The sequence below is a fragment of the Falco punctatus genome (assembly GCF_963210335.1).
Source record: "Falco punctatus genome assembly, chromosome: 2".
Taxonomy (NCBI): Eukaryota; Metazoa; Chordata; class Aves; order Falconiformes; family Falconidae; genus Falco; species Falco punctatus.
The window spans coordinates 29,498,229-29,514,788 of NC_137581.1; the positions used below are offsets into that span (position 1 = coordinate 29,498,229).

The 16,560-nt window shown below is 40.4% G+C and overlaps 1 protein-coding gene across 1 annotated transcript in view; it reads left to right on the plus strand.

Moving 5' to 3' along the window:
- ATP7B (ATPase copper transporting beta) overlaps positions 1 to 15,637 on the plus strand; it is a 44,313-nt gene extending 28,676 nt beyond the window's left edge. The window contains exons 12-23 of the mRNA XM_080375807.1: positions 111 to 238; positions 1,369 to 1,523; positions 1,718 to 1,852; positions 2,587 to 2,781; positions 4,214 to 4,396; positions 5,938 to 6,136; positions 7,505 to 7,651; positions 8,964 to 9,106; positions 11,468 to 11,671; positions 11,779 to 11,896; positions 12,687 to 12,789; positions 14,270 to 15,637. Of these exons, the coding sequence (XP_080231933.1) occupies positions 111 to 238; positions 1,369 to 1,523; positions 1,718 to 1,852; positions 2,587 to 2,781; positions 4,214 to 4,396; positions 5,938 to 6,136; positions 7,505 to 7,651; positions 8,964 to 9,106; positions 11,468 to 11,671; positions 11,779 to 11,896; positions 12,687 to 12,789; positions 14,270 to 14,534 (1,975 nt within the window). The 3' untranslated portion in view covers positions 14,535 to 15,637. The remainder of the gene's footprint in view (positions 1 to 110; positions 239 to 1,368; positions 1,524 to 1,717; positions 1,853 to 2,586; positions 2,782 to 4,213; positions 4,397 to 5,937; positions 6,137 to 7,504; positions 7,652 to 8,963; positions 9,107 to 11,467; positions 11,672 to 11,778; positions 11,897 to 12,686; positions 12,790 to 14,269) is intronic.
- Positions 15,638 to 16,560: the final 923 nt, after the last annotated feature.

Here is a 16,560-nt window from a genome sequence, read left to right on the forward strand (position 1 = left end):
GCCTGCCTGGGTGCACAGACTAGGCTTGTTACAGTTAATGTGAAAGCGTGATTATTCTTTTGAAGCTACCAGTGTAAACAATGTGTCTGTTCTACTTGTGTCTTTTGCAGTGAGGAGCAGGTAGCTGTTGAACTGGTTCAAAGGGGTGATATCGTAAAGGTTGTTCCTGGTGGAAAGTTCCCGGTAGATGGAAAGGTCATTGAAGGCAGTTCTATGGCAGATGAGTCTCTTATTACTGGTAACTTCCCTTACACAAAGAAATGACATTTTCTAGAACTCTTTCTTACAACGGAAGAGGGCAGACCCAACCCAAAAGCTGCAGTCTGAATAAACTCCCACTTAATGGATGCTGTGCCTAGCCTTCTTGAGCTCAAATCCAAATCCTGCAGCTTGCACACACCCTAAAAAGCTGAAGAATTTCTGCTCAGTTTGGTCACCTTCACTAATGTACTGATGGGATGGATAGAGTTTAAACACCATTATTCTGGAGATCTGGTGGGAGTTTCCCCTGAAATGTATTTGTGGAGGTGGTACCTTCTCAGAAATAATATCTAAAGGGCAATGGGGAAATATTGCTGAGATGTTGGGTGTACATGCATGGGCACCAAACAGGGCTTCTGACAGTGATCTCCCAGTGAGCAAGGAGAGGGAAAGAGAGCCTCACAACTTGATGCTCATTAAGTGTCATGAGACTTTTTCACAGCTTCTGAAATTTTCAATTAATTTTGTAAATATAATAAGAATTTACTGCATCATGCAATTCTCAGAAGTAAGGTAAAGGATATAAAAACTTTACATTGGCATTGGCGTACTTGTTTTAGTTATGTATATACTTTGCTTGGGAAACAGGGACGCCCTTAGCTTAAGAGAACCAGTCATTATCACTAACTCTAAAAAGAGAGAAAATAAAGATTCTGTTGAGCTAGTGTTTTTGGAGAGGCAGCATGAGAACAGGAGCTTTGCCACAGAGACAACTTCTCTAGTCTTTGAAAACTGAGGGTGGTGGAAATAAATTGTTCAAACTCCAAAGGCTATGCAAAGTGTTAATTGGAGAAATTCCTAGAAGCTGCTTTTACAACCAGTTTGCTCCTGGCCCTTTTGAGGGATGGCATACTGGAGAGTTAGGACCAAGAAAACAGCATTTGCTTTGAAACTAAACCTAGGAAGTTGTTTGTAGAAGTACGAGACCACTTACATATGTCTTCACGAGACAGAGATACACAGTGTGTGATTTCTGGTCGTGCATACTGGTTAGCATTTCAAGTTAGCATACTGATTTTGCTACCAAAAAAATGAGCTGTGTGCTAATGGACTATGTTCACTGCTATTAGGGGTATTGGCTCATTTATTCTTACCTTTTCTTTCTAGGGGAAGCTATGCCAGTCACTAAAAAGCCTGGGAGCACAGTGATTGCTGGTTCTATAAATGCACATGGCTCAGTTCTTGTTAACGCAACCCATGTTGGTAACGATACCACCCTGGCACAAATTGTGAAATTGGTGGAAGAAGCTCAAATGTCAAAGGTAAAAATAATAGAAAAGAAAACCTTAGTCCCATATTTTGATTAAATAAGGAAAAGAATCTATATTTTGATATATTTACTTGTTTAGGAAACTGTTTTTTTCCAGACTTCTAAAAAGAATCAGATTATAATGAACTCTGCATATTTATGTGTCTTGATCATAAACATGAAAATACCTGTTTTTCTTTTTTATAGGCACCCATCCAGCAACTGGCAGATAAGTTTAGTGGATATTTTGTTCCATTTATCATCATCATTTCAACAGTGACATTGCTAGTGTGGATCACAATTGGTTTTATAAATTTTGATGTTATTAAAAAATATTTTCCTGTAAGTAATTTCATTAAGAGCTGGATTTTGGTGTTAGGATACCTTCCAGTGTAATTAACATACTGTCTGTGGGTTTGATGTTGCAACCTGGCAAATACTTTTGTACAATGTGGTGTTTTCTACACAGAGCAGATAATTACACTAATTAAAATCTATCTGCAGGTATAAATATACCTTTGCATTTACCCCTTAGTTCTGAATGGGTTTTCTACAAACAAATTATTGGCAGTCTTTCTGGACTAAAAATGTTCTATAGCTGCATGGCAAGGAGCTGAACCATTCCTATCATGGCTGAAATATTTCTGGACAACCTTGTTCCTGATGGCAGATAGTGATTTTGGCTTTAGAAAGAAGATGAGCTTCTGTTATCTTCAGGATGTGTATTTGCTGTGCTCAGCAGCTGTGGGGATCTGTGTGCCTGGGAGTAGGGTTCTCCCTTGCTAAGCTATGAAGGAAATGTCAACAAGTTATATCGTCATCTGGCAGCCTGAGAGCAGAGTCAAGTATATGTGTGCCTGAGCAGCAAAAAATCCAGAAAATACTGCCATAAACAATTCATAACATTGACCTTTCTCTACCATTACAGTAACAATAATAGATTGCTTTCCTATACGGGAGGTTTCCAGGTAAATGTTTTTTGAAATGGCTATGGTTGATTGTACGTCTGTGTTGTCTTCTATCAGCAATCATCCATCTCTTTCTTTCTTTTCCTCCCCCCTTCCCTTTTCTTGCAGAATCAGAACAAACACATTTCAAAAGCTGAACTAATACTGAGATTTGCGTTTCAAACCTCGATCACTGTGCTGAGCATTGCATGCCCCTGTTCTTTAGGCTTGGCTACCCCCACGGCTGTGATGGTGGGCACAGGAGTTGCTGCACAGAATGGTATTCTCATCAAAGGTGGAAAACCCCTGGAAATGGCACACAAGGTTAATAGTTTATTCTGTACTTTGGTAGCTTACCCGGCTGTTGCTACATGATATATAATTTCCCAGAAAGTCATGCTGGTGGAGAGAAAGACTGCAGGATGTTGTTTGGGTTTTTTTCTGCTGGTTGCTGCTCATTAGGTAAAGAAGATAAATCTGACCTTCTTTCTTCATAGTCACAGCAAAGTGTTGAGTGAGACTGCTAATTTTCTGCATGACCTCAGAGGTTTCTGACTTCTGTGCTTTCATTACCTTTTCTGCAAAAAAGCCCAATAATCCAGTGTTTTCCTTCTTTCTTCAGAGGAGTGTTGTGAAATGTTCATGATCCATAGCTTAAAATGTAGTATGTAAGAGAAAAAAAGAAAGATTTGAAGTTAGTTTAGTGTATAGAAAAAAGATGGGAGGGAGGCAGAAAAAGCCCTTCAAAGACAGAAAAGAGATGAAAAGAGAAGGAGGAAATCTAAGAAGGAACAGGTTTGACATATTCACAGCCAGTGAAAAGAATATGAGTTTAAACCATGCTATGGTAGACTGGATTAGACATATGCAGAACCTTTCAAGTGAAAAGAGTGGTAAGAATAAATTAAACAGACTAGTAATTCATGTTCTTACTGTACGTTATAAAGCATAAACCAGAACTTTTTCCAAGGCTCTGCAAAAGTTACTACTAATTAGTGTCAGAACTTTCTGCCTTTTGAATTTAAGTGAGGCTAGCGTCAGGGCCTGGAAAATGAGGTGACCTGTTGGATTCTGCAAGGTCAATGGGTTGGAAGAGCTGGGAATGGAAATAGTGCCTACTTTATTCATTTTCTTTGGTTCTTGTGTTTCTCTGTGCTGTGTTTATTTTTAGGATGAGAATTGACTTGGTTTGGGTTTCAGTGTATGTGGGAGTGTGTTTTCTGGTTCATTCCCGATTCCTCAAGACCTTTTGGGCTGGCTAGCAAGCGATTGAAGATTTTGGTGAATAACATGAGGCTGGTTTTGGTTAGGTTGTTTTTTCTGGAACCTGTGGCAGCTTCTTGTACTCTTCCTACCTGCTCTATCACCAAATAACTTCCTGAGTCCTCTTTCTTCAGCACTATTGTTAATTGTTCAGAACAGCATTTGTAAAAGCCATCCTTGCATCATATCCCTTGTGGTAAAAGTGATTGAAGTGCCATTACGTGAGTCCTGCATGTGAATACATACACAAAGGACAGTACAAGTCCTGCAATGACTCTGTTGTCTGAGATCCTGACATAGGTACGGGATGGTGAAAGCAGGTGAAACCACCTGCTCTACAGACAGTTCAAAGTACATACAGGAATCCCTACTTTTGTAGGTTTATTATGTCTTGGTGTGGATATAGTCACCTCATTACTAAGGTCTTGCCTGTATTTATGTGCCTCCCTATGCTTGCAGGGCTTAGGCAGTAGCTCTGGTTTATTTCTTGCAGATCAAGACTGTGATGTTTGATAAAACTGGGACCATCACCTGTGGAGTTCCTAAAGTCATGAGAGTGCTTTTGCTGGGAGACATGGCTGTGCTCTCTCTGAAGAAGGTACTAGCAGTGGTTGGCACTGCAGAAGCCAGCAGCGAGCATCCTTTAGGAGTGGCAGTCACTAAATACTGCAAAGAGGTACTTAGCCTTCCTGTTTCGTCTGAGACCTGAAGGGATCTGTGCAAATGCAGCAATGTTGCAGAAAAAAAGCAAGTCCCTGAGGGACAGGCCTGCCTGAAAAATAATAGGCTGGAAAGCTGGGAGATTTTATGATTGTGCATCTTAGTCTGGACAATTCTAACCTTTGCTTTTTTGGTAAGCTGTGGAGTTCTCAAGCAAGATCCTAAAAATTTTTTCCTGAACTAGTGGGAAAATTCAGGTTTGTGGAATATGTGCAGGAGGGATACTTATGCTTCCAATAGCATTGTGAAGCAAATGTGTGTGGTGACATTTCATGTTACCTGACTCTAGTCTCTTCTATTAGTCACTTGCTTATCTGAATAGATGAGTCAAAAAGCTTTAAACTGTGATATTTGTCAGTTTCACAAATGAATTAATAGATCACTCAAATTTTTGCAGATTTTGCAAATGCTCAAAGGTCATTTATGTGTTGCATGACCTTTATGTGTTGCATGTGTTCCTCAAGTGTTTCAGGAAGAATGAAAGCACAAATAGTAACCAAAATAGGAAGCGTGGTTTAAATAAACAATTTATTTCTGCTAAGACTAGTAATTAATTGATTCATGGAAAAATTCATTGGCAATAATATATCAAATTTATTAGTAGTAGATCTTTCAGTGGTGAAATTTAGAAGCTAACATACAAATGTAGAAGTAAAAAAAGAGTATGGGTAATGACTCAGTTGCCTTTGTCTTATTTTACATTTTCTGGTTTCAGATTTGTCTTAGTATGCTGCTGTAGTCATCCCATACACTAGTTATTACTGGATCTGGCTTATATTAATTGCAATTCTATACTGTCTGCTAATATTCTTACCACGTGCCTTATCATCCGTGTATTGTAATAAGGTTACTGAAAGGTACATGTAATTCCAATTTCCAAAGACAACCCAGAATAACTTGTTTATAAATTATTATTTTCTCCATTCTTTCTGTAACTCAGGGTCCTGGTAATCCCTTTTCTCATCTTGAAGGTACTCACTGGCTTCTCTCTCTAATTCAACAGAAAGACCCAGTTTCCTTATCATCCAGCCAGATCACTCCAGGAATTAGATACAGCTTTTCACTATACTTTTACATATATATATAAAAGGCCTGATCCCCCACAGCCAGTTGTCTGTGAGGTTAGTTAGGATTTGCATCTTTTCAGAAGCTGTATGGTTTATCGTTCAGTATTTCTTATTAGTTCCTAGTCTTGGCTGAGGCCATGAACCACCAGTGTAACTGCTTTGTTTTCAAACTGCCAGGAATAGCTGTCCTTTATGGTTTTCTGGTGCTAGGGCTGTGATCTGTATGGCTGTCCCTTTCTAGGCGTCTGAACCACAGCATGTCCAGAACATCCTTATTTTTAGTTCTGTGCTACTGATACTCCATGCTGCTTTTCAGTCAGTCGGTCATTGTCAAGAAGAGGAATGAAGCCTCTTTTCAGCAGGAGTTATCTAATATTTATACCCCACGTGGGCAGCACAGACTGATGATGGACTCTGGTTATGTCCACAGGAGCTTGGCACTCAGAGCCTGGGATACTGCACCGACTTCCAGGCAGTCCCAGGCTGTGGCATCAGCTGCAAAGTTGGAGGTGTTGAGGCTGTCCTGGGCATGGCTGAGGAGGGTCTCAGTAAGCTGGACGCTAACAGGAGCAGGGACAGCAGTGCTCCTCTGGGAGATAACGTGCTGATCACGCTCTCGGAATCACATGGTATGTCTGCCCCTGAAGTGACCGCCAGTCACAATGTGAGAGCTAATGAATCAACAGTCCTGACCCCTGTTAAAACAATCCTACCAGACTAGGAACAACAGAAAGGTGGATATATGGCAGGAGGAGGCAAAGAACATGGTGGACAAAAATGTGCCTTAACAAAAATGGAAGCTCTCTGTTTCCCCTATTCTTGATACTCTTGATCTCTCTGCAATTCAGAAATCTAAATAACAATTTAAATGCTACTGTGATGGGTATTCAGAAAGTCCTTACAATACATAGACAATAAGGCATACACAGCAATGTCCTTTTTGTGTAGAAGAATGGTCCAGCAGAGAGCAAAGTTTGCCAGTTAGCATTATCTCCCCATTTAGAGCAGTTACCTTTAACATATGTTGTCTTACTGCAACTTCTTATATCCTACCCTTTAATTCCCTATTAATTGGACCTCTTGTTTTCTGTTCATATATCTCTCAAGGCACTTAATCAAAAAGAAAATCTATTCAGCAGATGCACAATAAAGCATGTTACATCTGCAAACCAAGTTTCAGTGCCTGATGTTTTTTGATTAGGCCAATACATTTGTTTTTGTTTCAGGGTCTGTGGAAGCCACTTTGCTCTTTTGTAGTGTAGGAGAGAAAGAAAAAGTATTTAAAGCCATCCTTAAGAAGCTCATCAGTTCTCTTCAGAAGGCTGTGGCTCTCCTGACCTTTTTGAGAAAGCTATTAGAAGAATTAAATAGAATAAGAACTTCAATCATCACAACTGTGCCATTTGTAAATGGTGTTAATGTAATATTTTTCTCATCTGCTTCATACAGCTCTTGTGAAGTTGTATTGAATATATAATGAGGTGCTTTACAAACTGTTTCATTCTTCGTTAGAACAAAACTACTTTTTTCTTGCCAGAAATAGCCTTTATATGTGAAAGAAGTCATTAGTTGTGAGAACAAAGCAGCATGGCATTTATGAAATGTGCATACTGCATTTATTCAGAAAAACAATGCCAACTAGCAAAGGCAAATACAGGCAGATACTTCCATTAAGTGTGTTAGTTCATGATGCAGTTCTGTTTATAAACAGGCACAGACTGAGTCTTGAAGGAGAAAAGTTTTATGAGGCTGTCTTCAGGTAGTGCCTATGCGTTTGTGTTTGGCCATGACAGCAGCACATCAGCAAGACTAATTCTGTTTGTGTCTTGATGTGAGCATTGCCAGTCTTGAACACACATACACAAAAATATTTTAGGAAAACATCTTCAGAATAACTTTCTATAGCTAATGAAGCCAGACATTGTCCTCCTCAAACACTTCTGGCTTGTGTTCACTATTTTTGAGTTGCTCATTTTTCTTTATGTCTGTGCACAAAGGTCCATCAGCTTCTCATACATACTCGGTGTTGATTGGAAATCGTGAGTGGATGCGACGCAATGGCTTGCATATTGCAAATGACGTGAATGATGCAATGACAGACCATGAAACGAAAGGACAGACTGCCATACTAGTGGCTATAGATGGTAACTGCTGTTCTTTGGAGTGACTTAAGAAATTGTCAGTTGATCCAACCATGGAACTTAAAAAGAAACTCTGGAGCAATTGATCAGTGACTTAGTGTCAAGAAACTACTGATCTTTTAGTGCAGAACTGCTTGTGAACTGCAAAGTATCAAGGTGTTCTTAAAAGAAGCCTTCACCTCAGAACACTGTTCATAAGATTTTGTTGGGCAGTTCTTAATTTAACTATTTATTTCTGGACTTCCTGTTGTCTAGGTCTGTTGCTCAGAAAAGCAGTGCTAGTGCAGTGATATGTCCCATCCTGATTTTACATCACGTAAGGATCAGAGGCCAACCTATTGCATCACTGACTTCAAAACATTTCATGGATAAACATGATGATTCATTAGATCATTCAAATATAATAGATTTGACTAAAAGAGTTTTGCCAAAGGGGTTCTGTTCTGTGCTGTACAGAAAAAGATCCCAGACAATACCTCAACATGAGAAACTGCTGTAATGGTGATGTATTACCAGTGCATTTGTGGTCTTGAAGTGAGGTCTCTGGTTCAATTACTGAATAAATAGACTTGGTGCTCCTAGAGAGCAATTTTGAGAGGCATTTGCATGCCTTGACCTGGGCTCCATCATCAGTCCAGTAATATCGAATGCTCTTAACATGAAAGTAAGGGCTTTGATGTACAACTGGTGTTCCTATCACTGTTAATGATAGCAAATAGAGATACAGGGGTACGAAACCTACCTAAGTCCTTTGAAAAGGTAACATGCAATGATAAACCAATGTGAGATTTTTGTAAGTCACGTGAAAGACATGTGGATGCATCTTTGAGTCACTATGTTGGAAGGCAGCTGCAACACTTTTGTATGGAAGTAATTAATTGTAATAGAGATCCAACCCTGAAAGATTAGGAGACACAATTCCAGATACTTTATATACTTCCTTCTGGAGGAATGGCTTCAACATGTGACCTGGACACAATTATCCAAACTTTCTCTAGCCCGCTATTGTATTTGTCTGTACCATAAAAGCTAGAAGTCAGGCATGTGTAAAAGCTACCCTCCTCCCCTTCCTCCTGGTCCCTAAACATCAAAGGTGTTTGTTGTTTGATCTGAAGCAGATAAGTGTGAAAAGTTTGTGTGTGTGTGTGTGTAAGAAAGAGACCATAACTTAGAAAACTGTAGACAGTTGTTCAGGTTTATGAGTGTCAATTTTACCCAGAGTGTGGGCACATGGTGTGATGGAGGGAAGTCCTGTTCTCTCGCTGCCTTTCTGCCTCCCACAGCTCTGTCTAACAGAGGACATTTCTTCGTGTAGGCGTTTTGTGTGGAATGATTGCAATAGCAGACACTGTCAAGCAGGAGGCAGCCCTTGCTGTGCACACGCTGAAAAACATGGGAATAGATGTGGTGCTGATAACCGGGGACAACAGAAAAACTGCAAAAGCCATTGCTACTCAGGTATCTGCTTCTTTACATTTTTAAAAAAATACATAATGATGTTCTAAAACTCTGCTTACTGCAGTGAATTTGGGGCAGGAAATCAGAGTTTCACTCAATGCATTAAATGAAGATTAGCTTTTCTTGGATTGAGGCCAGTGGCTACCTCAAGATCTCACTGAAGACAAGCAGTCAGTACTTCTTCAGAGGTACAGAGGTTCTTGCAGTAATTAATCTGTTGCTGAACTGAAGCCTCCTGCTTTCCTTCACTGAAGGGCAGTCATGTTTGGTTAGTGATGAAGGAAATTTGCTTTAAGGTCCAGTCCTGTTCCCTACAAGGTAAGTGGGGATTTGTCATTAAGGGCAACAGTAATAACAGTAAGAATTGTTAAGAAGCATAGCAGTCTAAAAGATGTTGGGTTTACATGAGATTTCCTTGATCTCAAACTCTAAATGTTGCTTGAAAGGCAAAGCCAAAATCTCACTCCACCTTGCTACATTTCTACTCTCTCCACCTTAATTTTTCTCTTTCCCTTTTGCATCAATCTGCTTCTAATCTACTGTATGCTACCTTGCTTTCCTCAGATATCTCACCACACAGCTAACTCAGCCAGCACTGTGGTATGCATGTTCTTGCATGTTGTGAGGTCTGTTTTTTAAATCAGTGTGATGCTTTAATCCTTCTATTTTATGTCACGCTTTCACTTTTGTGTTCAGTTGTGGTAAAGTGCTTTCCTACTCAACTTTGTTAAGAGAAATCTTCAGAAACAAGCTTTTCTTTATGGTTCCAGGCACTCAGGTGAAGTTTTCCAGCAAGCTTAGTCTGTGCCAACCTATATTTTCATTGAATTTTTGGCACTTACTTTCTTTCCAATGGAAAAATAGTAAGCCAGTCCTAAAAACTTTCAAAAATGTTACTTTTTCAAAGGTTAAAAGAGAGCTCTTACCTTGTGTAGTGAAAAGCTGATCTCTGCCTGCTGAGGCAGCCAAACCAGGAGCATTATGCCAGCCCTCTTCTGTACACCACCAGTGCTAAAGCTATTGGTAACAACTCCTTATAAGTTGAGATGTGGATGGGTAGAAGTGTTTAGGCAGCGATCTGCTTGATCTTCATAGTCTCCTTGAGACTTGGACATACTTGGCATTTCTGTGTTTCCCCTACTGCAACTGCCTGATCATATGGGGTTCCTGTGTTGCATTATCTGCTTGAGAGCAGGCAGGGCCCCACAGAGGGATCTGGGCAGGGTGGACTGATGGTCTGAGGCCAGTTGTATGAGGTTCAACAAGGCTCAGTGCCAGGTCCTGCACTTGCATCACACAACACAGCACTACAGGCTTTGGGCACAGCAGCTGGGAAGCTGCCCGGTGGAAAAGGACCTGGGGATGCTGGTTGACAGCTGCCGGCTGGACATGGGCCAGCAGTGTGCCCAGACAGCCAAGAAGGCCAGTAGCATCCTGGCTTGTATCAGGAACGGTGTGGCCAGCAGGACCAGGGCAGTGATTGTCCCCCTGTGCTGGGCACTGGTGAGGCCGCACCTCGAACCCTGTGTTCAGTGTTGGGCCCCTCACTGCAAGACAGACACTGAGGTGCTGGAGCGTGTCCAGAGACGGGCAGCGGAGCTGGGGAAGGGTCTGGAGCACAAGTCTGGTGAGGAGCGGCTGAGGGAACTGGGGCTGTTCAGCCTGGAGAGGAGGAGGCTCAGGGGAGACCTTACTGCTCTCTGCAGCTGCCTGAAAGGGGTGTGTGGTCTCTTCTCCCAGGTAACAAGGAAATGGCTTCAAGATGTGCCAGGGGAGGTTTAGATTGGATATGAGGAAAATTTTCTTCACTGAAAGGGTTGTCAAGCATTGGAACAGGCTGCCCAGGGAAGCAACTGAGTCACCATCCCTGCAGATATTTAAAAGATGTGTAGATGTGGTGCTTGGGGACATGGTTTAGTGATGGACTTGGCAGTGCTGGCTTAATGGCTGGACTCAATGATCTCAAAGTCTTTTCCAACCCAAAAAATTCTGTGATTCTATGGTTTCACTGAAAAATTTTCATGCTTCAAGCAGCATGATTAGCTGAAAGCTGGCTCTTTTATCATCAAACCTTTCTTGCCAGGGCAGTAGAGCTGTAGAAGCAATGTGGGGCATGATGCTAATGACAGAACATGGTTTGCCAACACCTCTGCAGTAAAGACGGAAGGGGCTGTAATCAGTCCCTTTCTTATGCCAAAGACATGTTGCTTTTCAGCTTCCTGTGTAGATTGCAAGTGTTGTCTCCAGTGGAATTGGTTTAGTTGGTCTTCCTTTGCTTCTCCTTCACCCAGAATAGCAAATGGCTCTTCCTTTCAGCATGAAGCATATCACCAACTGGATATGTTTTTTCTTTGTTCATAGGTTGGGATCAAAAAAGTCTTTGCTGAGGTTCTTCCTTCTCACAAGGTTGCAAAGGTCCAGGAGCTCCAAAATGGGAGGAGGAAGGTTGCAATGGTTGGTGATGGAGTCAACGATTCCCCTGCACTAGCCAGGGCCGACGTTGGAATTGCAATTGGAACAGGCACCGACGTTGCCATTGAAGCAGCAGATGTTGTTCTTATCCGAGTGAGCACTAGTTTTGACCTGTCCTATTTTATCACTGACACTCCTCTTTTTGGTTTATTTTCTGAAGACTGCATGTGGAAAACTTTCAATGCTCTTCTGTCTTGCAGAATGACTTGCTGGATGTAGTTGCCAGTATTCACTTATCAAAGAGAACAGTTCGAAGAATACGGATAAATCTGATTCTTGCCTTAATTTATAATCTGCTTGGAATACCCATAGCAGCAGGTATGTGACTGCCAGAGCTCAGCTTGTTGAAGACAGCAGCACCGTTGAGCTCTGTGGTGCATCCTACAGGATCTCCTGCTCAAGGAACCAAATAGAGGTTCCTAGAGTAGTTAAAACTTAGCAGGAGGAGGACAGAATAAATACGTTTTCTTTTTTTTGTTTGTTTGTTTTTCATGTTGTAGAAAAAAAATCTTTGTTTCCCAAATTTTAAACTCTTAGGAAAAAGTTCTCATACAATGAAATTAAAACCATGCTCTTATTTCTCATAGCGGTACTTGGGGATTAGTTTCTTTATATTCAAAGCCAGCTCTAATCAGAGATACTATCTGACTTCTGGGTGCTCCCTCTTTTATTCACCCTGAATCACACATTTTCTCTTCTACTTCTTGCATTCTCTGTTTCTGACAGACATCTTCTCATGCTCCAGATTCCTCCTTAAAACTTACTTCAAGCATTCTTTTTTTATGAGTAACTTCTCTGTCCTTTGCCTGGACTATTGCCTTGTCTTTCTGTTGCTTTTGCTTTGTTTCATATGTGCAGCATAGCTGAAGGGGACAAACAGTCTTACCTTGTGGCCGCAGTCTTGTAACTGAACTGGTGCTAAGGTCATCCCTTGCAACAGAAGGGTCATTTTAAAATAAGTAAGTAAATATGTATCGATCTAGCTGTGTTTATGGAGATCTCCGAGGTCATGTTGCAGAACTGCCAGTCCGTTCTATGATGTGCAGGGACAGAAATGTCTGTATCGAGACAGGCAGCTCTAGCTCATGCCCGTATGTTTTTTTGCTAGGTGTGTTCATGCCTGTTGGCCTTGTGCTTCAGCCTTGGATGGGATCAGCTGCAATGGCAGCTTCTTCTGTGTCTGTTGTGCTGTCTTCCCTGCAGCTGAAATGGCAAGTTGTCTTACACTAATCAGCTGGGGACCCTTAGGTAGCTCTGCTGCTGGGACTCAAGTGAGAAGTTACTTTGGGCTTTGTATACCTAAAAGTACCTGACAGTCCTGTAATGTAGCATTGTTCTGTCTAATCCTTGGCTCCAAAGAGACATGTGTCACTATCATGAACAGACCTGGAGTAAGACAGTACTGAGCATTCTTTAACTAGCAGCTGAAAGTGTAACTGGATGCCACTGTGTTGGAGATGTAGTTCAATACCAAGGGAGGTAATGATCAACACTGGGTTTGCTGTGAATATCAAGTGAACAAATCATTCAAAATCTAGATTTGTACATGGTTTTACTTTTTGTCTATTTAACTTGGCCAGAGAGAAAGAGAGCAGCAGTGTATTTATACTTTTGCACCTTACTGTAGATAAAATATCTTACTCTATTTTTTTGGAAGTGAACCAGTTTCTGAACTGTAGCAAGATTTTTCAAACTGATAGACTTGCAGAATGCTTTGGGTTGGAAGGGATGTTAATTTCATTAATTTCTTTAGGCTACATTTTTTGGGTGCCCTTTTTGGATGCAGTTACAGTGGGTCTGTTTTTAACAGCATTGTGAGCAAACAACTTTCAAAAATAAGACTCTTTACAGTGTCTGAAATTAGTCCAAACCTTCACGTGTTCCTACAGCACCTGGGGTCTTCTGTAGTGTCATGTAATTTATAGTATAGCGTAGTACAGTATGGTATAAATTACTATATAGTAAATCTGTTGCTGCATTATGTTTCTTATCCTGCAAATGCTCAGTGAGATCACAATCTAGAATGAAAACTACACATGTGCTTACGTTTGTTTGCAGAACCAGCCCTACCACCATAGAATTTTCATCCTAAGAACTTTCTGTGTGTAGTTATGCAAAGGATGAGAAATTTCTGAGAAGGGATTCCTTTATTCTCCAGTCATTTTGATCTTCTGCTGATTACATTAAGTATCAGACACAATCATGGTTAGATATTGAGAACCCCCCAAAACATACTTGGCTTCAGACTTATGGAAGCTGTATTCCAGTATAACCTGCAGGCCAGTAATCTTTCTTGAAGCTTTACATCAGCTGAATAGAACTTCAGATTCCAAAGAACACGATAATACATGTATGTGAAGAAGACCATGCATACTTGCCCTTGCTGGGCTTTTTTTGACCTAGAATACATTGAATGGGTCATCAAGTCCATTCCCCTGCAACTGTCTGCTATGAACCCTTTCATAATTCATAATTCAGCAAACTCATATTTTTTCTTAAAGAACGTCACTTTGAGAATCCTTCTCTTTTACTACTGAAATGTCTTAGTGCAATGGGACCAGTACTCTCAGTCATTAACATTGTGTCTGAAGTGCAGGTAACATTTAGGTTATCAGAAGTTTCAGAGTTGTTCTAATGCCAAAGACACTTCTGCACATCAGTTCCAAACATCTTTTCTCTTTTTCCTCTTAGTTACAAGAAGCCAAACACAGAAAGTTATGAAGCACAAGCTCAAGGCCGCATGAAGCCACTTACTCCTTCCCAAATCAGTGTTCATATTGGAATGGATGATAGGAGGAGGGATTCATCCAGATCAGCTCCTTTGGATCAGATTAGCCAAGTGTCTCTCTCTTCCTTGACTTCAGACAAGCTACCAAGATGTAATGGTTCTGTTGAGGAGGAAGGGGACAAGTGGTCATTGCTCATGAATGGAGGAGATGAAGAACAGTACATCTGAAGCACTGTATTTTTAGTACTGGAGGAAACATTCCTCCTCACTAGCGGTGGGAGGGACAAACACTTCACCAAGAGTTTCAGGCCTCTAAGTGAAAACTTTCCTTCAGCTCATAAAGCAATTGCAACTCAGCTCAATGCTGGGTTGTATGGACTGTGGGTTTTTTTCAGGTCACCAGTTATTTGTAGTCACAGAAAGAATCTGTGACTTTATAATTAACTGGCTCCTTTGCACACAGCAATTAGTGTCATAATGTAAAATTGTAATTTTACATTATGTCTAAAAATGCTGCTGTCTTCTGGACTGTTTGCTGGGCATCACATTTCATACTTTTCACTCTTTCTAACTTTACTCTTTTAAAAGCACATGAAACAAAAGCATTTTCAGAGCCGCCAAATACCGTTCTCTGTCTCCAAGTGAAAATAGCCATGGCACAAGAAGCTCTGTGGTCAGAAGTTTTATTTTTACACAGAATCCTAACTAGTCATGTCACTGTGAGAGCATTTTGTATTTAGGATTCATGTGCATGTCCTTGGACCAAAAAAGCTTCAGTGTTTCACTGACTATAATTCTCTAACAGCTCTCTTTCAAAGCTTTTCACTTGCTTTCAGATATCCCATCCCTCTGATGCCCATTTCCATTGCTAAACTTGTTCTGTGATTCCCACTGCTTTCCTAGATTTTATCTTTTGCTCCATATCAGCTGTTTTCCCCCTCTTTTTTTTGCACAAGATATCTTCTATGAGTTACTTATTTTTATAGATATTTCTGTTTTGGAAAAACTCTGTTAAGTCACCAGGAACTTTTCTGTTCCTATTGATGCCCACAGAGGCAGAGCAATTCCTGGTTCAAGTTAGCATATCATTTTTCTGTGGATACCTTGCAGGACCCCATGAAGCTCCTGAAAGTTGGGCAGTTATCTGTGTCTTCCTTCTAGCAGAGTGAAGAAATTATGCCAGTGTGAACAAAGGTGGTGTGACTGAGAACAGAACTAGCACTGGTGTGACTCCAGCATGGCTGAATGGAATGAGTTTGTTGCATAAGTTAAACCCAGGTTGATGGCTGCTTAAAATGGAGCCAAAAGTTTAAATGGTAAAGGTAGAAAAACAGCCTTAAAATATGGGCCTTCTATTTGCTATCATATAAATAGCCTTTTCTGATGACAGAGGACCTGAACTAAGAATATTTGTAATAGCTTAAAATTTGATGTCAATTTGTTTTGAATTGTTTTAAATTTTCCTCTTTGCTCAAGTTTAATGAGAACCAAGGTTCTTCACTTTAACATCTTTACCAAAGCTTGCAGTAACTTTATCACTGTGAATGTCAATTTCTTCCCTTAACACCTTTTAGAATCACAGCAGTAGGAATCAATGACTTTGGTGCACTGAACCCAATCCTGGGGTGCTGTGTTGCTCAGCTGTAGGACTGTGAACTAAGAAGACCAGAGTTTTATAGTCTAATCTAAAAAGTAAAAGAAGAGGACTTACCATGCTAAACAAGTGACATAACCACTTACTTTCAATAACTCAAATATAGAGCTGCTTCCAGTATGGGTTCAAATCCTGCTCTTCCTAATGTAAAAATGAAAAACAAGTCAGAGAGGAAAAGAATTGTGCTGAAAGCATTGGGCAGATCTTCCTATTATCTCTTCCTCTTAGTATTAACTTGAGCTCTCCTTAGTAATCATTGACGGCACTATCTTAAAAATAATGACAAATCAGTTTTAAAATGGATAAAATCTCTTTATATGTGTAGAGACTACTTTCACAGCACACACACTTTTCAAACATGTGGTAGGTGCCTACACATGTCACTGTGAGGAAGATGGTTTACTGTTTCACTGTTGTATGTTTTCTTACCCATGCTTACAGTAAAACTACTGTGTTAAAAAACAAAACCCCCAAAACCAAAGAAGCAAACAAATAACTTTGTATCTTTGTTTTTCTTTTTTTCAGAGGGATACAGAAAAAAAAAAAAAGACTGTAAGCAGTGATTGTTGGCTTGCAGGATACATATGATACATATGCACA